This window comes from Saccopteryx bilineata, chromosome 6 (assembly GCF_036850765.1).
Source record: "Saccopteryx bilineata isolate mSacBil1 chromosome 6, mSacBil1_pri_phased_curated, whole genome shotgun sequence".
In the NCBI taxonomy this organism is placed as follows: domain Eukaryota; kingdom Metazoa; phylum Chordata; class Mammalia; order Chiroptera; family Emballonuridae; genus Saccopteryx; species Saccopteryx bilineata.
In genome coordinates this window covers 201,021,458-201,043,811 of record NC_089495.1, presented here as the reverse complement: position 1 = coordinate 201,043,811, position 22,354 = coordinate 201,021,458, and the positions used below count along the sequence as shown (strand labels likewise).

Sequence of the window (22,354 nt, the reverse complement as noted above, 5' to 3'; positions counted from 1 at the left end):
GTGTGGCGTGGGGTCTCAGGGAATCGACGGGGGTGTGTGTGAATGAACCAGGTTAGTGAGGACTCGGATACGGAACCCGTCTGCCGGCCCTGTGGGAGGAGGCGCAACAAAGAAATAATAGCTTCTGCCAGCACTTCTGTCTGGAAGAAGGCTGCCCTTCCAGCTCTCATCCTAAGGCCAAACCCTTCAGTTCCTCCTCATATGTCTATGGGGTCTTTCATGCTAACACCCCAATGCTGGATTTCAGAGGGTGACTCCAAGTACGTCCATATGTGGGCCCTTTAAGAGGAATGACCAGGACTCCAGCAGCCATCTGTGTCACTTAGTCTGAGTCCCACTAGTTTTCACAACAAAAGTTATAGGGACTTCTCTTCCCAGCACTAGGACCCTGGGCTAGGGCACCTGGTGTACGGCTGGGACCCCTTGCTCTTCAGAGGGAACTCTGCAGTCAGATATGCCTCCCAAGTATATATAAACGCCACACATGGGTGGGGGACCAGCCTATTCTGCATTTCTGCTCTTCTTCTTACCAATCTTGATGCATCTTATTTTTTATATCCTTGGGTAGAGGACTTCTTTTCAGCTATTTCACATGGTTCTGGATGATGGTTGTTCTACACTTTAGTTGCAATTTCATGTGGTTGGGGGAAGATGTGAGTACCGCATTTAACTACACTGCTATCTTGACAGGAAGTCCGGGATTAAGATTTTCACTTATAAATACGAAAAATTCAGAGTTAACAACCTCTTTCCTGGTTATATTTGCCAGTCAGTGATAGAAAAAGAACCAAAGCTTAAGGTAACTTAATTTACATACACTCTTCATCCTCTCCCTTTTGTCATTGATTCCACTAAAAAAGAAATATCTATTTTTAGAATATCTCCAGAAATATTCTCCAAATTTCATTAAAGCTTGTTTCTTCAGCACTAAGATAAACAGAATTCTTACGTGAGGTACACAACAGAACTGTTTCATCTCACCTTATAAAAATAAAATGGCCGCAAATTCAGAACTTCAATAATCCAGGGAAAAGTACGAGGTGAACTATAGGCAAAGAGCACAATTTCCAAACAACAGGCCATCAAGGAACGATGAAATATGTCTTGCTCTAAAAGAACCTCGGAGAAGAGAAAGAGCACACTTGAACATTTCCAGCATTTCAGCCTTTGTCATTCTATAAAGAAGACTCTAGAGCAGAAACAGCCCTCACAGACACAGACAATAGTACGGTGATTGCAAGAGGGAAGTGGGGGGACAGTAGAAGTAACGTGGAGATAAATGGTGACGGAAGAGGACTTGAGTATGAGTCTAAAAAACATGCAGTTTTAAAAAAGGAACTTAACTGGACTATGAAGTTATATATGTATAATGCAATATCTTGCGGAACCACTAAAAAATATTGATACAAAGCAATAGTCTAAAAAATGTTCAAGTCATCCACAGAAATGTAGGAAAGATAGGGAAATGAAAAGAGAATAGAAAATAAAAACTAAAATGGTATACATATGTCCTAACAGCTATTTTGTTTTGTTTTGTTTTTACAGAGACAGAGAGAGAGTCAGAGAGAGGGATAGATAGGGACAGACTGGAAAGGAGAGAGATGAGAAGCATCAATCATTAGTTTTTCATTGCGGCAACTTCGTTGTTCATTGATTGCTTTCCCCTATTGTGCCTTGACCGTGGGCCTTCAGCAGACCAAGTAACCCCTTGTTCGAACCAGCAACCTTGGGTCCAAGCTGGTGAGCTTTGCTCAAACCATAATGAGCTCGCGCTCAAGCTGGCAACCTCGGGGTCTTAAACCTGGGTCCTTGGCATCCTAGTCTGATGCTCTATCCACTGCGCCACCGCCTGGTCAGACCTAACATATCAATAATTAAATGTTAAGTGGTCTAAATTTACTGATTAGAAGAGACAGACAGAGTAAATAAATTTTTTTAAATTTTATTTTTTTTCTTTATTTTTTAGAGACAGTCAGTCAGAGAGAGGGATAGACAGGGACAGACAGACAGGAACTGCGAGAGATGAGAAGCATCAATCATTAGTTTTTCGTTGCACGCTGCAACACCTTAGTTGTTCATTGATTGCTTTCTCATATATGCCTTGACTGCGGGCCTTCAGCAGACCGAGTAACCCCTTGCTCAAGCCAGCAGCCTTGGGTTCAAGCTGGTGGGCTTTTGCTCAAACCAGATGAGCCCGTGCTCAAGCTGGCGACCTCGGGGTCTCGAACCTGGGTCCTTCTGCATCCCAGTCCGATGCTCTATCCACTGTGCCACTGCCTGGTCAGGCCTGACAGAGTAAATAAAAACATGATTTAATTCTATGCTACCTACAAAAAATTCACTTCAAAGATAGTAATAGAAGTAGCTTGAAAACAAAAGGATGGAAAAAGGTATACCATGGAAACATTTATAAAGAGATCAGGAGTGGCTATAATTTTTTATTTATTTTTAATTTATTCATTTTTAGAGAGGGAGAGAGAGAGACAGAGAGGGAGAGAGAGACAGAGAGAGAGAAGGGGGGAGGAGATGGAAGCATCAACTTCCATATGTGCCTTGACCAGGCAAGCCCAGGGTTTCGAACCGGCGACCTCAGCATTTCCAGGTCAACACTTTATCCACTGCGCCACCACAGGTCAGGATGGGAGTGGCTATATATAAACATCAGATAGACTACAGAACAAAGAAAATTACCAGATTTAGAGGGATATTTTATCACAATAAGAGGATCAATTTACCAAGAAGACATAGCAACCCTTGATTTATATGCATCAAATAGCAAAGCTTCAAAACACCTGAATTAAAAAATTTTAAGAGAACTGAAAGGAGAAATAGATAAATCCACAATTATATTTGGAGACTTCAATTCCATTCTCTCAACAATTGATAGAACTACATAGAAAATCGCAAGGATATAAAGAACTCAACAACACCATTAATTGACAGGATAGAATGGACATTTCAGAATAATGTCCATTTAAAATACACAATGTCCAACAAAATACACAATTTTCAAGTACCCAGAATTTGCCAAAATAAAACATGTCCTATGTCATAAAATAAACCTCAACAAATTTAAAAGAACTGAACCACAGTGTATTATAAAAGTACAGAAGTAAAAAATAAATTAGTGGCTGAAGGGAGTAAGTAGAACCATAAAGCGGTGACATTAGGGACAGTTTTTTAGTGACAGACAGTTCTGCATCTTGATTCAGTGGTGGTTATATTCTACACATGTGATATAATGGTAAAGAGAGAGAGACATACAAGTTCCAATGTCAATTTTCTGGTTTGATACTGTACTATGTAAAAGGTCACCATTACTTTTGCAACCTTCTATGAATCTGTAATTATTTCAAAATAAAAAGTTAAAAATTTACTTCTTTCTCATCAAGCTATAGGAGCATATGCTCTATCAATTATTAGCATAAATCATGAAAGATATGGAATCTAGGAAAACGGAACCAACACAAAAAAAGATGAGAAATTTCCAAGGTAAAACAAAGAAACTTTATCGCAATGGTTATTCTGCTCCCCTATACATTAACCTGTTCCTATTGGAATCGAAGGTCAGAAGATTCTGAGAGTAACAAGAGGGAGAAGGATGAAACTGATAGTAACCGGTTTGACTTTGTAAAAAAATTCCTTTACATAGCTATTGAAGAGAGTGGTCAAATTTAATCAAATGTTCAAAGAAAACCCAGAACAAAAAAATTATTCCTTTAAAATCCCTGGGAAGTTATGGGCAAATACCTCGATCATCAGCAGGCATCACAGTTGGGGAGAGGGGGTTCATTATTAGCTGTCTATGAAGGACAAAAAACAGGACCTGAATGGAAAGGATACTGATGGTGTCCAAAGGGGAATTTTACATATTTCACACTCCTACCTAGAGGTGGCTAGCTCTAGATGTGCCAAAGACAACTAAGGCCAACGAACTGGCCATCGTGGCTAGGCCTGCCATTGACCACTGACCCCCACAATGCATCATAGAACCTCTCAACACTGCTTCCAGGCTTAAGATTTTTGGATATTGCAAGAGGCTGACAGAGTGTATTTACTTACTGACATGTCCATTCCATGAAGTCTTCGTGTTTCCTGGACCATTACAGTCTCTAATATTTTATAATACAAAATTTCTGCAAGCCTTAGTCTGTTTACAGCAAAGTCTATGGGGGCAGGAAAGGGAAAATGTGCTAATGAAATGTAGCTGTTAAGGATGAAAGAACAAAAATGCAAACATAATTCTGACAAATAATAGGCAAGGAAAAAACTTAAATTTCTACTTTTTGGGATAACAATCTGTCTATTTGTAATGCTGAATTACATTTAGTTTTGTCTTCTTACCTATGTGAGATCCTGGTTGTTCATCTGTTGATTGAGTATAGTGTTGACAGAAAATCTCTCCTATTTCTTTCACGATTTTTATAATATTATCCATAGGATTACGTACACAAGATCTATAAAATACAACAGGACCCCAATTATCAGGGGAAAAAAGAATCCTATAGCCAACTAACACTTCTTCTTTTAAGAATTACTTTGGTTTATGGTGACCAAAGCTCTATTCTTAGTTGTAAACCTGGATATGTAAACAACATATTTCAAACAAGTCTACAGCCTCTAAATAAAATAACTTGGCATACTGTTTAGGAATTTCAACATTACAAGAATCAGTATCCTCTTTAATATAGTTATATTTATATGACATTCCAGAAAAGGCAAAACACTACAGGGACAGAAAACATGTCAGTGGTTGTCAGAGGCTGAGGATGGCATAAGGGTTGACTACCAAGGAGCATAAATTTGGGGGGATAATGGAACAATTCCATGTTTTGATTGTGGTGGCACCAATTGCACAACTGTATGTACTTGTCAAATCTCATACAACTAAACAGTGGAAAGCAAAGAACTATTATATATAAAGTATACTTCAAAAAACCTGATTTAAAAAAAACAAAAAAACCCTAATTTACGAGAAAATTAAGAAAGACGATGTAGCAGTGTGTACACATGTACACATCCACAGGTATACACTCACATGTTCTGTTGGAAAAATAAATTACATGTAGTTCTTATCTAAGCCAAAAGAATAAGAAAAAATAGAGCACCAAAAACAAAGACACCAGGCAAGAAGCAATTCACCCTGTTACCTTTAAATTATTGATACCTTTCTATCATTCAAATACTGAATACAGGTCTTAATTCAGAAATGACAAACAAATCCCAGACTGTTAGAGATTTGCCCAATCCCATGTTCGAACAGACCAGTACCATGTGCAGAGAGGTAGGTAGCACACATGGCAAAAATACTTTCTCATGTCCACTTCTAACTCTGCCTCTTGAGTTGTTTTCTTCCAACTAGGTTCTTTGTGTTAAAAAACAAACAAACCACATGACAAATTTACCCTCTTAATTTTTAGGTATATTTTACAGTACTGTTAACTATGTACCCTGTAATAAAACAGGTCTCTAGAACTTTTGCCTCTTGCAGAACTGAAACTGCCTACCCATCCAATAATTCCCTTTCAACCTCTGGCACTGTCATATTACTGTATATCAGTCTGATTACTTTAGATAATGCAGATAAATAGAATCACTCAGTATTTGTCTTTTTGTGATTAGCTTATTTTATTTAGTATAATACTTTGAAGATATTACCTACCTTCAAGTTTCATCCATGTTGTAGCATGACAGGATTTCTTTATTTTTAATACTGAATATTCTATTGTATGTGCACATTATATTTTATTTATCCATTCACCCATAGATAGGACATTTAGGTTGCTTCCATATCTTAGCTATTACAAATAATGCTGCAATGAATTTGGACACTCAAGTGTCTTTGAGATCTTATTTTCAATTCTTTTTGCTATATACCCAGAAGTGGGATCTTTAGGTCATAAAAATGCACTTTTAATTATTTGAGAAATCTCAATACTGTTTCCCATATCAGCTACACCACTTTCATAACCCCACTAGCAGCATTTGTTTTTCTTTTTCTTTTTTTTCTCTTGTAAGTGGCTATTCTAATAAGTGTAAGGGGACATTCCATTTTGGCTTTAATTTGCATTTCCCTGATTAGTAATGTTGAGAATTTTTCCATAAACTTGTAGCCACTTGGATATCATCTTTAAAGAAATGTCTATTTACGTCTTTGCCTGTTTTTGTTTTTTTTTTAGTGAGTGAGAGAGACAGAGACAGACAGGAAGGGAGAGAGATGAGAAGCATCAATCATCAGTTTTTCATTGGACATCTTAGTTGTTCATTGATTGCTTTCTCATATGTGCCTTGACTGGGGGGCTCCAGCTGAGCAAGTAACCGTGGGGCCATGGCCATGATCCCAAGGTCAAGCTGGCGACCCTGCTGTGCTCGAGCTAGTAAGCCTGTGCTCAAGCCAGGGACCTCGGGGTTTCAAACCTGGGACCTCAGCATCCCAGGCCGATGCTCTATCCACTGTGCCACAGCCTGGTAAGACTGCCCATTTTTTAAAAAGATCACCTGATTTTGCGTTGTTATTGAATTGTAGGAATTGTTTATATACTTTGTCTAACCCTCTTATCTGATAATATGGATTGCAATTATTTTCTTCTATTCCAGCAGCTTTGCCTTTTAACCTGTGAATTATTTCCTTTGCTGTACAGAAATATTTAAGTTTGATGTAGTTAGTCCCACCTGATCTATTTTTTGCTTTTGTTACCTAAAATCTTAGCGTCATATCCAGTAAATCACTGTCCATTCTAATGTCATAAAGCTGTACATGTTTTATTCTAGATGTACAGATTTAGGTCTCAGATTAGGTCTTTAATCCATTCAGAGTGAACTTTTATAAATGGTGTAAAAGTCTATCTTCATTCTTTTGCATGTAGATATCCAGCTTTCCCAGCACCACTGTTGAAGAGACAACTTTCCTCATAGTGTAGTCTTGATACATTTGTCAAAGATCATTTGACCCTCTATAAAAATTCATTTGGGACCTGACCAGGCGGTGGCGCAGTGGATAGTGTCAGACTGGGATACCAAGGACCCAGTTTTGAGACTCCAAGGTCGCCAGCTTGAGCACGGGCTCATCTGTTTTTTTGGGTTTTTTTTGTATTTTTCTGAAGTTGAAAACGGGGAGGCAGTCAGACAGACTCCCGTATGCGCCTGACCAGGATCCATCCAGCATGCCCACCAGGGGGTGATGCTCTGCCCATCTGGGGCATTGCTCTGTTGCAACAAGAGCCATTCTAGAGCCTGAGGCACAGGCCATAGAGCCACCCCCAGTGCCCGGGCCAACTTTGCTCCAATGGAGCCCTGGCTGCGAGAGAAGAGAGACAGAAAGGAAGGAGAGGGGGAGGGGTGAAGAAGCAGATGGGCGCTTCTCCTGTGTGCCCTGGCTGGGAATCAAACCAGGGCCTGCTCGCCAGGCTGACGCTCTACCACTGAGCAAACTGGCCAGGGGGCTCATCTGGTTTGAGCAAAGCTCACCAGCTTGGACCCAAGGTCGCTGGCTCGAGCAAGGGGTTACTCGGTCTGCTGTAGCCCCACGGTCAAGGCACATATGAGAAAGCAATCAATGAACAACTAAGGTGTCACAACGAAAAACTAATGATTGATGCTTCTCATCTCTCTCCATCCCTGTCTGTTTGTCCCTAACTATCCCTCTCTCTCTGTCTCTGTAAAAACAAACAAACAAACAAACCTCATTTGAGGAATCTCAAGTCTGTTGCATTGGTCTACATGTCTGTCTTTATGCCAAAACCACACAGGTTTTGATTACTATAGCTATATAACATACTTTGAAATGAGACAGTGTAAAGCCTCCAGATTTGTTCTTTCTCAAGATTATTTTGACTAGTAAACATCCTTTGAAATTCCATATGAATTTTAGGATTTTTTTCCCGATTTTATAAAAAATGCCATTGGATTTTAATATTGATTGTACAAAATTTACTCATCTCCTGCCACTGTCCCAATGATAGGTAAGGGTATTATAAACATAAGATAAAGAGGAAGCAGTGCAGCTTTGAAGGACTTCAGTTGCTCCTGAAGGGCAAGGTAATTTTTTGGATTCAGAGGTAGCAAAGCTAACACTGAGCAAGCATCAAGCACCACAACTGTTAGTGTTCTATTGATCAGGAAAGCTACCCCACACTTCTGGAGAAGAAGCAGGGGGCGCATAAACTGGTAAAACACTTAAATGTCTATTAGTGACTTTCTGGAGGCTGTGTAAGGACTAGTGTGAGAAGTGGGAGACTCCCGGGGGCTGCAGTCTTAGAGGAACCCCCAAACTTTCCTGGGTTTTATCTCCAGGTTCTTACAGTCACCTCTTTTATAAAATAATTGCATAAAATTTTATTTTACTACTGTATCATCAATATGTAATCTGTCTTCCATTTGATGAACATTTAAATTGAACTTTTTTAAAAATTTTATTTATTGATTTTTAAATAGAGGGGAGAGAAAGAGAGAGAGAGAGGAGAAGCAGGAAGCATCAACTTGTAGTAGCTGCTTCCCGATGTGCCTTGACCAGGCAAGCCCAGGGCTCCGAACCGGCAACCTCAGCGTTCCCAGGTGAAGCTTTGTCCACTGCGCCACCACAGGTCAGGCTAAATTGAACTTCTTTTTATTTATTTATTATTTATTTATTTTTATTTTTTTTCTGAAGCTGGAAACAGGGAGAGACAGTCAGACAGACTCCCGCATGCGCCCGACCGAGATCCACCCGGCACGCCCACCAGGGGCGACGCTCTGCCCCTCTGGGGCATCGCTCTGTTGCGACCAGAGCCACTTCAGCACCTGGGGCAGAGGCCAAGGAGCCATCCCCAGCGCCCCGGCCATCTTTGCTCCAATGGAGCCTCAGCTGCGGGAGGGGAAGAGAGAGACAGAGAGGAAGGAGAGGGGGAGGGGTGGAGAAGCAGATGGACGCTTCTCCTGTGTGCCCTGGCCGGGAATCGAACCCGGGTCTTCTGCACGCCAGGCCGACGCTCTACCACTGAGCCAACCGGCCAGGGCCTAAATTGAACTTTTTTAAAGTCAATGTAGAAAGAAAAATAATGCATAATTTAGGGATAGTTATAAGAGTGGAATGTCAGAGCTAAATAACCTTTCAGAAGTGTTTAACCTTGAAAGTCTATAATAATATAAATATTTATAAAAAATTTCCAATAGGTACTTATAGCTGATTTTAGGTCAAAATATTTTGATTGAAATGACATAGTAAAACTTTCCAGATGTATATCTATCTTAAGAATTCTGAGTATACTGAGTACAGAATGAAATACAAAATCTAACTTAAAGGAGACATGTAGAAAAACAGTAGTACTGAACTTACTCAAAGATATTTATGAGGTGTTCGCTTGGTGCATTTTTCAGTCCAGTCACAATACTCTGTAACCGGCTCACACTCTGAGTGGCGGAAGCAACAGGAGTAATGGCTGCTTCTTTTTCCCGTAAATATCGCCGTCCTGTCAGTGGGGTAGAAGGTGCAAATGATGTTTTCTGTCAAAAAAGAAAAATTTTCCTTTACAAAGTTACCTTCCAAAAAATTAAAAAATAAAATTTAAAACAGGTAAAAAAAAGTTACCTTCCCCCTCATTCTGTGTTTAACATATTCATATTTAATAGGTTATTTTTCTCTACTCTTCTAGTTACTCACCAAATTTATACAAATATCATGCTAACAACATCTTTTTTTTGTTGTTTTGTATTTCTCTGAAGTGAGAAGCGGGGAGGCAGACAGATAGACTACCGCATGCCCCTGACTGGGATCCACCCAGTATGCCCATCTGGGGCGTTGCTCCATTGCAACCGGACCCATTCTAGTGCCTGAGGCAGAGGCCATGGAGCCATCCTCAGCGCCCAGGCCAACTTTGCTCCAATGGAGCCTTGGCTGCGGGAGGGGAAGAAAGAGACAGAGAGGAAGGAGAGGGGGAGGGGTGGAGAAGCAGATGAGCACTTCTCCTGTTTGCCCTGACCAGAAATCGAACCCAGGACTTCCACATGCCAGGCTGACGCTCTACCACCGAACAAACTGGCCAAGGCCTTTTTTTTTAAGCAAGAGAGACGGAGAGAGAGAGGGAGGGACAGATAGGGATGGACAGACAGACAGGAAGGGAGAGAAAAGAGAAGCATCAATTCTTCATTGTGGCACCTTATTTATTATTTATTGCTTTCTCATATGTGCCTTGACCAGGGGGCTGCAGCAGAGCAAGTGACCCTTTGCTCAAGCCAGTGACCCCATGCTCAAGCTGGTGAGCCCATGCTCTCACTGGATGAGCCTGCTCTCAAACTGGTGACCTCAGGGCTTTGAACCTGGGACCTGTGCATCCCAGGCCGACACTCTATCCACTGTACCACTGCCTGGTTAGGCAACATCCTCACATTTTAGTAACACTTTTTCAAAGCATAATCTCATTTTATCTTCCTAACATTCACTTGAAAAGTTACATATATATTTTCATTTTACATATGAGGAAACAGGCACAGAGAAGTTAAAAAAAACTCCTGTTTAAGCTGACAACATTAACAACAGAGCTTGGAGTAAAACTTAAGATTTTCTATCTTGTAGACCAGTGATTTTCAACTGGTATGCTGGAAGAATTTTTAAAAGATGCAATACTTAATTATTTAGTCAGAGGCACTGACCTCTTTTACCTTAAGATTGTCAAATAAAAATAAATGGCAACAGCCAACACAACAATAGCCATCTGGTGTGAATCCCCTTTCTTGAACTCTGAAAGTATAGGTCACATAGTACAGATGCATCATACTGGTCACACTGCATAGTAAGATTTCATGTGACTGGTGAATTCTTGGTACCAGAAACCCTTATGTACAAGTATAAGTGTCTGATTTTTTAAAAAGTCACTTTGGAGTAAAAAGGGCTGGTAACTACTATTATTTTTTGTTTGTTTTGGTAAAATCAATAAATAAAATCTTAAAAAAGGAATTCAGGAAAAGCACAGAGTTTGTCACAGGTAGGAAAGCAAACTAAATTTTAAAACAGTGGGTAAAGTGATTTAAAAAAATATTAGAAAGAAAGCATAGCCTGACCAGGCGGTAGCACAGTGGATAGAGCATCGAACTGAGATGCGGAGGACCCAGGTTCGAGACCCCGAGGTCGCCAGTTTGAGCGTGGGCTCATCTGGTTTGAGCAAAGCTCACCAGCGTAGACCCAAGGTTGCTGGTTCGAGCAAGAGGTCACTTGGTCTGCTGAAGGCCCATGGTCAAGGCACGTATGAGAAAGCAATCAATGAACAACTAAGGTGTTGCAACAAAAAACTGATGATTGATGCTTCTCATCTCTCTCCATTCCTGTCTGTCTGTCCCTATCTATCCCTCTCTCTGACTCTCTCCCTGTCTCTGTAAAAAAAAAAAAAAAAGCAAGCATAAATTCTGTATGTCAGAAGACACATACTCTACTGAAAAACCCAGGCATACTGGGAAAACATATCCCAAATATGAAAAAATAACAAGAAATGTGGTAAACATACTAAATGCCATAGCTTTTTAAATTACCTTTTAAGGCTTTCATGGGAAATATGAATTAGTAGAAGAAACTCAAGATTTAACTTGAAAGATGCTTCTGCTGTTAGTAGAATCACACACAAGAGAGAAAAGGACCATTCAACACAGTCCCGTCTAGGTTATATTACTTTTTCAAAGTGTTGAAGGTTATACTCCACATTAGCCTGTGCTGTCAGTTTCCCTAATGGGGTGTCACCAGCGAACTTCCGAGGAGTTCCAATTTCTTCTTCTGCATCTGCTCCCAAAAAGATCCTCTCGTCAAAATCACCAACAGTTAAAACATATTCTTCATACTCCTTGTTCACTGCTTTGCTGTAAAGAGAATTACTTTAAGCTGCAAGAATAAAACTAAGTAATAAAACACAATGGATTTATTTTGACTTAGAGGTAGATTTAGATCCCATAGCCTGGAAAAGTGGATGACTTTCTAGTTTTTGGTTTTTTTTTAGATTTTATTCATTTTTAGAGAGAGAGAGAGAGACTAGAGAGAAAGAGAGAGAGGAAAGGGAGCAGCAGGAAGCATCAACTCCCTTATGTGCCTTGACCAGGCAAGCCCAGGGTTTTGAACCAGCAACCTCAGCATTCCAGGTCGATGCTTTATGCACTGCGCCACTGCATGTCAGGCTAGTGGATGACGCTCTAGTTTTTATGAAGTGTGCTCATTTAACAATATCATAGGTTCCTATCTGATGAACACTCTTCATGTTCACACACACAACAATAAACTACTACACTTTGAAAGGTGAGTGAAATATATATTTAATCTGAAAAATAGATGAACCTAAATAAGATTTGATCATTGAGAAAACAATAGAGACTTTGAAAATATAAGTACATTCTAAATTTGCCAACATGATTAATAAAGGGATAAAAACTCAAATACAGAAGTCATTGGGTCTGTGACTTTTTCTGGAGAGTAGCTGTCTTAAGTGCCAATGGTTTCTTAAAATAAATCTACCTAAAGATAGCAAGGCTTAATGACAATGCCCACTCAATGTCACTAAAGCAGTAGGAACTTAAATATGTTTCACTTAACAAATTGAAACAAATTATTATTGACAGCCTAAAATATACCAGATACCAACAGTGTTAGATACTTACCTATTATCTGTAAAACTGGAAAGGTCCAGGAGGCATTCTCCTTTTAAAATCTGGAAAAAGTCATAATGTGACATCATATAATTAAGCATATTAATATACACATAAAAACGTAACATTTATTTAAATTTTCAATTGGTAGTTGTAAATCATTCAAACAGAAAAAAAAATTACTAAGTTATTTCTTTCAGACCAGTAAAACTAAATCAGCAAGCAAATAAAATAGTAAACATTTAAAGTCAAGTTTTGAAAATACTTTAAAGTCTACAGCAGTGGTTTCCAAATTTTAGTGATACACAAATCACAGGAACTTGTTTAAAATGTAGACTGGCCCTGGTTTGTTGGCTCAGCAGCAGAGCGTTGGCCCAATGTGCAGAAGTCCTGGGTTTGATTCCCAGTCAGGGCACACAGGAGAAGTGACCGTTTCTCCATCCCTCCCCCTTCTTTCTCCCTCTCTTCCCCTCTAGTAGCCAGGGCTCAAGGGATTCAAGCAATCTGGTCCTCGGTGCTGAGGATGACTCCATGGCCTTGCCTCAGGCACTGAAATAGCTCGGTTGCCAAGCAATGGAGTAGCGCAGTGGTCCCCAACCCCCTGGCCGCGGACCAGTACCATTCCGTGGGCCATTTGGTACCAGTCTGCAGAGAAAGAATAATAAATAATTTACATTATTTCTGTTTTATTTATATTTAAGTCTGAACGATGTTTTGTTTTGTTTTGTTTTGTTTAAATGACCAGATTCCCTCTGTTACATCCGTCTAGGACTCACTCTTGACGCTTGTCTCGGTCACGTGATACATTTATCCGTCCCACCCTAAAGGCTGGTCTGTGAAAATATTTTCTGACATTAAACCGGTCCGTGGCCCAAAAAAGGTTGGGGACCACTGGAGTAGCGGTCCCAGAGGGGCAGAGCACCACCCTGTAGAGGGCTTGCCCTGTCAGGGTACATGTGGGAGTCTGTCCATACCTCCCTGTCTCTCATTTAATAAAAGAAACAAACAGATAAAATATAGACTGATGGACCTCAAGGCCTTAGCTGAGGCACCGTTTTTAGCAAATTTCCCAAGGAATTTTGATGAAAGCTGTCCAATTTTCAATATTTGTCTGTGGAGAAAGAAAACTAATATATATTAAATGTGTTACCCAAGCAAAGGATTCAAAGAGAATACGAGTATTATCACTGGTGAGAGGAAAACTATACTGTTATTAGTATTCTGTGTATCCACACTACGTAAGATTACCACGCATCTGGAGTTGCAAAGTCAAAAGCCCTTAGGGGTCAATATGCATAAATGATGAGAGCAGAAAGCATACTTCCCATCTTCAAGGAGGTGACTATCATTTAACTTGAAAACAGTTACCCATATAAAGTCATGATGAAATTCCAATCATATATTTCCACAGCTTCTGATTTTTTAAAGTTTTCATGTAGAAGGTCTTTATATGTAAATTAAAAATTGAACAAAATAAAAATGAAATAAAGAACACCCCTACACTGGCCAGGGAAAACATCTGTGGCCCATGGCAGGAGGACCACTGTCCAAATTAGGATACAACTGTAGTGAAAGGAGCTGCTGTAATAATTACACTAAGACAAGAGCCCAAAGCCAGATAAGCCAAGCAAACCAAGATGTACAGTCATTGTACCCAGAGGCCACTATTGTACTATTTCTGCAACAGCCATAACCTAAGTTCCTGTAAAAGTTTACTGAAGATGTTTAACACAGATATAAGGAACCATGACATATACACATACATACATATGCACACAGAGAGACAAAAAATATATATATTTTAGGAAATGTAAAACCAAATTCAAAAGTTTGTATAAGAGACAAAGAACCCAGTTAGGAAACACTTTATGTTTAAAGAAAAATCTTGTAATAGCAGAGAGGAACCACAGTGATGACCTAATTCAAACCTTCTTTTTTTTAAATTTTCTTTTTAAATTTTCTTTATTCATTTTAGAGAGGAGAGAGGGAGACATAGAAGGAGAGAGAGAGGAGAGAGAGACAGAGAGAGAAGGTGGGGAGGAGCTGGAAGCATCAACTCCCATATGTGCCTTGACCAGGCAAGCCCAGGGTTTCGAACCTGCGAACTCAGCATTTCCAGGTCGACACTTTATCCACTGCGCCACCACAGGTCAGGCCTGATTCAAACCTTCTTAATTTTACCAAAGAATCCCACAAAACCCCTCGAGCTCTACGTGGCTTTAATGGCTAAATATCAGGGAAATAAGAAATTGAGTTCCAAAGGAACAAGCCACTTCATAAATATAGAAACAGTTCATTCTTGAGGAAAAAAATCCCCTAGAATGCATGCAGACAGCCTGCAAGTGTCTACAAAACTATCAAAGATTTTCTGCTCTAGCCCTGGCCAGTTCGCTCAGCGGTAGAGCGTTGGCCCGGCATGTGGAAGGTCCCAGGTTCGATTCTTGGTCAGGGCACACAGGAGAAGCACCCATCTGCTTCTCCACTCCTCCCCCTCTGCTTCCTCTCTGTCTCTCTCTTCCCCTCCCGTAGCCAGGGCTCCACTAGAGCAAGTTGGCCCAGGTGCTAGAATGGCTCCAATTGCAGTGGAGCAATGCCCCACATGGGCAGAGCATCACCCCCTGGTGGGCGTGCCAGGTGGATCCCAGTTGGGTGCATGCAGGAGTCTGTCTGACTGCCTCCCTGGTTCTAACTTTCGGAAAAATACAAAAAATAGATTTTCTGCTCTCTATATAAGGAATTAAAGCTATAGTTGTTATACACTATCCTACTTCTAGTAAACAGTAAGAGATTATTCAAGTTGTGGCCGTAAATGAGCTTACTTCGACCTTCTGTTTCTCATAATTCTTTATCAGAACCTCCTACAGTTGCCTCTGACAGTGTATTTTTACTTCACAGGACATATAGTTGGCCACATTCCACAGCTCAGTTTCCCACATCACAGAAGACCACAGGCCAATTCTGCATCATGGCAGAGACTGAAACCTGGAAATCTCGAATGAATCCTTAAAACATTGTCTTTCCCTTTGAGACTGCTGCTGCTGGTAGTCAGTAAAAATGTCAGTCATGTAATAATAAATATAGTACCTTCCTGTCAAAAAGTTTTGAAATATATGGCTTAAAGTAGTGCTCCTTTATTCCTTTTGCCTCTACCAGAAGCCCATCGTGAAGTTCACACAGTTCAGCAATGATGCAGGGAGGCTCTTCCGGGGCCCTGAAGTCAGCGGTGTGGAAATCAGACGGTAAACCTGGTTTGACAGGGTATGAAGAGCAATAGGGGAAAAACATACAGTCAACTTGTAAAACTCTTCTTCTAAAAACTGGTAATCCATTTTAAAAAATAAACAAGATCTTACCTTTAAATGATGGATTTAGCAAGTCGCGTCTATTTGAGCATATGATGGCATTGGCAAAAATCAGGTCCAAGCAGCACAGAAGTAAATGATAAGAGTTTACTAAATCATCTCCAATCATATGAAAATTACCTTTGTAAGAAAAAGAGAAACACAAAAGCCAGAAACCTCTCATACCAAATAGCACTAAGTTCCCACAGTAAAAATGTAAAACCACTGAAAAGTATCACCTTACCCTTTGTATAAACAAAGAGTGTCCAACAGAAATTAAAGAGATCCTTAACACTGCAAGGACTCCTCCTAAAAAAAGAAAAAAATGTACTTTTTATATGACTAATTTGTTAAATATCACTCCACCGTCATTTAAATTGAAATAGCAATATAAATAACAAATACTCAAGTCAAATTACATATAAAATTCCACATTCAACTGATAGACAACCTCTGATTAATGAAACTTAAATAAGCTTTTCTAGTCTGCATAAAATGATAAGAACATAAGAAAACAAGTGAAAGTACTACTCCACATATAGATAATTATAAGTGGATTTTAATAGAAACCTAAGTTTTTGCAGATGGATACCTATGAAAAAGAGTAGACTTTTAAAAATGCAAATACCGTTAATAACTTTTTATCATGATTTTTATGTGAGTGATATAAGGATTAAGGGTCTCACCTCTGCTTCCTGCTTCGTGCTAACTTTGGTGGCTCTTCATATGGATTTTGAAATATATCTAAAAAAATTGGCTCAAATTTTTTGAAAATTACAGTAGACACCTCAAAATTTCTTTCTAGTCTTTCTATACGCTCACGAAATCCTTGTGGCAGGTTTGACATGTCCATCCATTTCTTCATTTTACTAAAAAACTGTATTAAACTAAAGAAAAAGAAAAAAAGCAACTTTAAAATGAATCCATATAATGGATGAAAAGGAAACATTCTATTTATGCCCAAGAATCTTTATGAAACAATCTGAATTTATTTACTCACTTAATTTTATTTTTTAGTGAGAGAGAGAGAGAAACAGGAAGAGGGAGAGATGAGAAGCATCAGCTCATCATTGTGGCACCTTAGTTGTTCATTGACTGCTTTCTCACATGTGTCTTTTTTTTTTTTCTTTTTCTGAAGCTGGAAATGGGGAGAGACAGTCAGACAGACTCCCGCATGAGCCCGACCGGGATCCACCCCGCACGCCCACCAGGGGCGATGCTCTGCCCCTCCGAGGGGTCGCTCTGCCGCGACCAGAGCCACTTTAGCGCCTGGGGCAGAGGCCAAGGAGCCATCCCCAGCGCCCGGGGCCATCTTTGCTCCAATGGAGCCCTGGCTGTGGGAGGGGAAGAGAGAGACAGAGAGGAAGGAGGGGGTGGGGGTGGAGAAGCAAACGGGCGCTTATCCTAAGTGCCCTGGCCGGGAATCGAACCCGGGTCCCTGGCACGCCAGGCCGACGCTCTAACGCTGAGCCAACCGGCCAGGGCCCTTACATGTGTCTTGACTGGGCGGCTCCAGCTGAGCCAGTGACCCCTTGCTCAAGCCAGTGACCTTTGGGCTTCAATCCAGCAACCATGGGGTCATGTCTGTGATCCCACTGCTCAAGCCAGAGACTTTGGGGTTTCAAACCTGGATGCTCAACATCCAGGCCGACACTCTATCCACTGTGCCACTGCCTGGTCAGGCTTACTACACTTCTATTTCCTAGTTTTAGCATCCATTAAGGATTTCTCCCTCAATCATTACTGTAAGATTGCAAAATGGTTATCCCCCCGACTCTATCATTTCTTCTACATTTATTAATTGGCATTCTAATATAAGAAAGAGCTTTCCCTTCTCCTCTATTTATCATCAGTATGAAATTTATTCAATGAATTATAATCCAGTACTGTCCCTATTCATTTTGGTGTTCAAATTATCCCAGATTTGGCTACTACTAGACCTTTTCAAGTCAGCTTCTATGACCCTTGGACATGTCACCAACATTTTCTTTAAGCATTTCCTTACTTTCTGGAATAAGCTATTCCAGAGTCATCAGAAAACAACAGGTTTCAGAGCATTATGCTAAGTGAAATAAGACAGAAAAGGACAAGAACTGTATATAATTTCACTCATGTGCGGGATATAATACAAAAAGCCAAAACAGAATGGTGGTCACCAGAGGAGAAGGGAGGTGGGGGGGGGAGGAAGAAGGTCAAGGGGGTCACAGTGTGTAGGCTGCAGGTAGTGAGCACGCAATAGAATACACAGATACTGTATTATAAAGTTGTACACCTAAAATTTATGTTATTAACCAGTGTTAACCTGGTTAAATTTAATTTTTAAAAAAGAAAAAAAAATACATAGGTCTGCCCTAGCTTTCGAATCAGCCATTTTCTTAAAGACAATATGCTAATTTTTCAAATGCTAGGTGGGTCCTTCTTTAAAAAACACTGTGCTAAGTAAAATAAGCCAGTCGCAAAAAGGCAAAAAGTGTTTGATTCCATTTATATAAGGTATCTAGAATAGTCAAATTCATAGAGATAGAAAGGAAAATGAAGGTTACCAGGGTTATATTCACATTGTGCAACTGTCACCACCATCCATCTCCAGAACTCTTCATTATTTGAAATTTTTTATTATAAGCTTGTACTGCTCTAAATTTTAAGTCATTCTTTTTTGTTCAGTTTCTGTCTTTCTCTCCCTCCCCTCCTCTCTCACTAAAATCAATAAATAAAAATAAAAAAGAAAATGCTTCATTATAAAAAAAAATTAACAAAATTTTAAATATTAGAACAAAGATGACAAATTAGATAAATTTATTGTATCAATGCTAGCTTTGCAAGAGTTGCAAACTGTCAAGGACTATAATGTACACAACTTAATTTGAAATGGCCCAGGAGCCCTAGCCAGATAGCTCAGTTGGGTAGAGTATGGTTCTGACGCACAGAGGTTGCTGGTTTGACCCCTGGTCTGGACACATACAGGAACAGATCAATGTTTCTGTCTCTCACTAAAATCAATAAGTAATTTAAAATATTTTGCCTGGCCTGTGGTGGCGCAGAGGATGGAGCACTGACCCGGAATGCTGAGGTCACACACTAAAGTGAAACAACTATGAGTTGATATTTCTTGCTTCCCCCACCTCTCTCTCCTTTTTCTATAAAATCAATAAATAAAATATTTTTTTAAAAAAAGAAATGGCTGACGCCTGACCTGTGGTAACGCAGTGGATAAAGCATCGACCTGGAAATGCTGAGGTCGCTGGTTCAAAACCCTGGGCTTGCCTGGTCAAGGCACATATGGGAGTTGATGCTTCCAGCTCCTCCCCCCTGTCTCTCTCCTCTCTTTCTCTGTCTCTCTCTGTCTCTCTCTGTCCCTCTCTGTCTCCTCTCTAAAATGAATAAATAAAATAAAATAAATTAAAAAAAATAAATAAAATATTAAAAAAAAGATTATAAAAAAAAGAAATGGCTGAGGAAAAAACATTTAATAAAAAGAGATCAAATGATAAAGCAAATGGGGTAAAGTACTAAAGATAGGGGAATCTGGACAAAGGGTATATGGCTATTCTTTGTGCTTGAAATTATTTTCAAATTAAAAAAAAAATTATAGAAAAAAAAGATTTAGTGCAAAAGGCCTTAGCTTGAAGTCAGAATTTGAGGAAGAAAGGCAGTGGAAGATGTGGGAAAGAATATCTATAGAATAACAAACTTAGAATGGAATGAAGTTAAATATTTTAAAATAAAGAGAAAATCCTAAAATTAAATTTAGGTCTCATTAAACAATGTTTGAAAAATCAAAGTGCTTTACCTTAATTTAGCTGAACGCAGTATTCTGGTAAGTGAAACACAATTTCCTTCCATGATACCCTTCCCAACTGTGGGAATAATGCTTTTGCGGCATGCAACATACAACGAACATGCCAACCAGTGTATAACTTCTCCCTGGTAAGGAAAAGACAAATAGCAAAATGAGTATATTATGTTAAAATGCTTGAATTCTAGAACCAGAAAAGATCTTAGAATTATCTGGTCTAATATTAATTCTGTTTATAACAGGGCAGAGAGGTGAAGTATTTGCCTAAGGTCACAAAACTTAGCTGCAGAATAGGTATAAAACTTCTTACTTTTAGTCATGTGTAACAGAGTAAATCAGTATTAATCCAAAGCTAGATTTCTCATCTACACCCCAAATATAATATTACTGAAAAAGTTCTCCCGAAACATTAGCTGTCTTGATTTTAAAACACCAGTCATGGCCTTGATGATGCTGAATTTCTTACCATTTTTAACCAATTTGGCAGAGAAAGGAAAGAACCAAGTAGGAAGGTCACAAAGGAATTGCACACAAATAATTAATACCTATCTTGCACAACATCAGGGAGACTGTCATTTTTGTGACATAAAAATTTGGGGATTCACCCCAATCTTTAAAATAGTAAGTATGGCTCCCTATCTTAGCAGACATCTCAATTCACAATGTTACAAAAAAGGTGACATTTGAAAATTCAACACTTAATTCTCTGAGATAGACCTGCAGTATCTGCAAGCTAGAATCACTTCATGACTTCCTTGTTGAAGTATACACGAAATTTAAGGATTAAAAGTTGGACACAAATCTCATAGCAGAACACACTACTGTTGCTATTCACTGTTCTGTAGATCCTCTTTAAAGACCAAACTCCAGAAGGATAAAAAGACTGACAGATTTCTTGCACTAATCCAGAAAGGGTGGGCAAAAATGAGTAGCCACCAATAAAGCTAAAATCCAGTATTCCTACCTTAAAGTAGGGAGAAGCTTTATTTGCTCAGACAGTAAAAGAGGTAGGTAAGCTTAAGGTTGAATATTTTTAGAAGCCTTTATTAATTGGTGAGATGTATGTTAGAAGAAATGAAGATAATGTGCTGTGGGAGAATAGAGCATATGATTTTGACTGGAGGTCAGAAAAGGATGGAGAGACTTAAAATTGTTAAATGGTAAATCACCAACATGGAAAGGGGGATGAGAAAATGTAAGCAAGAGCTTGTCAAGTAGATTAGAGGGGCAGGGGCTGGGGAGATGGGTTCTTCGGAAGCAGCAGATATATGAAAATGCCTTGCATCAAAATAAAGACAGAAGAAAATAAAATATTTTGGATAGAAAAAAACACTCACAAAATCTTAATTCACCTGTCTATGCATTCTACATCCAACATTTAAGATTGTCTCGACCAACCCTGCCTAACTGGACACCTAGCTCTTTGATTTTCCCTGGAATGGGGGTGATGGGAGAGTTTTCGGGTACAGGTGATGGTGTGCAGAAAGCACCTAAGTGGCGGCAAGCTTGGCATGCTCACCCCTCTCAAAGAGGCGGCCTGGTGGAATGCCTCCACTAGAGCTGGCACTCAGTCAATGCTTACTCACTGAGACCCAATGAGGACCTGGGATGCCAGAAATGTTTTTCTAGGCTTTTAAAAATCAGTTTTTCACTGAGAGGCTGTAATTCACCACATCCCTTACTTTCTGATTCTTTCCTTAGCTTTCCGTCAAGCCACCTCGGGATGCAGACCCTCTACCTGTCTACCCAGTGCTGCACCAGAGACAAACCAGTCTCACTTGGGGGCTTTTTCCTTATGTACAGACACAGACGCTCAGCTCCAAATTTCCAACTCTACCCATTTAAATCCAGCAAGCAATTGTTTCACTGGGTGGTGCATCAGTCCAGCCTCCTTGGACCAGAAAAGCCTTTGAATCGAGGGCCACTGGAGTAACCGCTGAAATCCAGTGTGCCATAACTCCAGCTCTACACGGGGCTTGCACTCATCTGGGTTCCCATCGCCGTTAGGAGAATGACCCAAGGTAGGACAGCCCTCGGGGCCTCGACAGGACCTGGAAAGCAGTGTAACCTCGAGGCTCTGCACGTACACAGGGCTGTGGTGAGGTCCACGTGCAAGAATGGTTCGGAGACACCTACACAGGACGGCCTACATTTATTTTGTTTTCTATCCTGTATGAAACGACAGCCAGGGTTGAGGCATCAAGACTCCCTGCGGACCCCCCCCCCCGGAGAGAGCACCCTGGGGCTGGGACAGCGCTGGGTGAGAACGGCGGCTCGGACCTCCCTACTGCGCAGGCGCCGTGCTGCAAAGCGAGCGGCGCCCACAGCCCCCGCCGGAGGGGACCCGCGGCGGGTTCAAGGGCTCGGGCTCCCGGGTCGGACCCGGCACCAACCACATGACCTTACGCAACTAACTTCACCAGCCTCCTCTGGGGACTCATCTTGGCACGGGCGGAAGGGGGTCACAGACCGTGTGCAAGCTGGCAGCAAGAAGCCAGATGACGTATTTAAAGCGCTGGGCAGTGGAGTCTGGGCACACAACTCATTTTAGCTTCCTTTCGTCATTACAGCATTTAAAGAAAAAAACCGAAATTAAGAGCAGTGCCGTGGCGTCTGGCGG

At 40.3% G+C, this 22,354-nt stretch overlaps 1 protein-coding gene across 4 annotated transcripts in view; it reads right to left on the bottom strand.

The window, feature by feature from the left end:
* Positions 1 to 22,354, bottom strand: part of RBL1 (RB transcriptional corepressor like 1) — a 54,755-nt gene that overhangs the window by 31,814 nt on the left and 587 nt on the right. For all 4 annotated transcript variants that reach the window (XM_066235716.1, XM_066235717.1, XM_066235718.1 and 1 more), the window contains exons 2-12: positions 19,729 to 19,862; positions 16,625 to 16,825; positions 16,183 to 16,247; positions 15,951 to 16,079; positions 15,682 to 15,842; positions 12,610 to 12,659; positions 11,637 to 11,820; positions 9,314 to 9,480; positions 4,345 to 4,457; positions 4,063 to 4,166; positions 982 to 1,119 (exon numbers count right to left, since the gene is read on the bottom strand). In XM_066235716.1, coding sequence (XP_066091813.1) covers positions 982 to 1,119; positions 4,063 to 4,166; positions 4,345 to 4,457; positions 9,314 to 9,480; positions 11,637 to 11,820; positions 12,610 to 12,659; positions 15,682 to 15,842; positions 15,951 to 16,079; positions 16,183 to 16,247; positions 16,625 to 16,825; positions 19,729 to 19,862 — 1,446 coding nt within the window. The remainder of the gene's footprint in view (positions 1 to 981; positions 1,120 to 4,062; positions 4,167 to 4,344; positions 4,458 to 9,313; positions 9,481 to 11,636; positions 11,821 to 12,609; positions 12,660 to 15,681; positions 15,843 to 15,950; positions 16,080 to 16,182; positions 16,248 to 16,624; positions 16,826 to 19,728; positions 19,863 to 22,354) is intronic.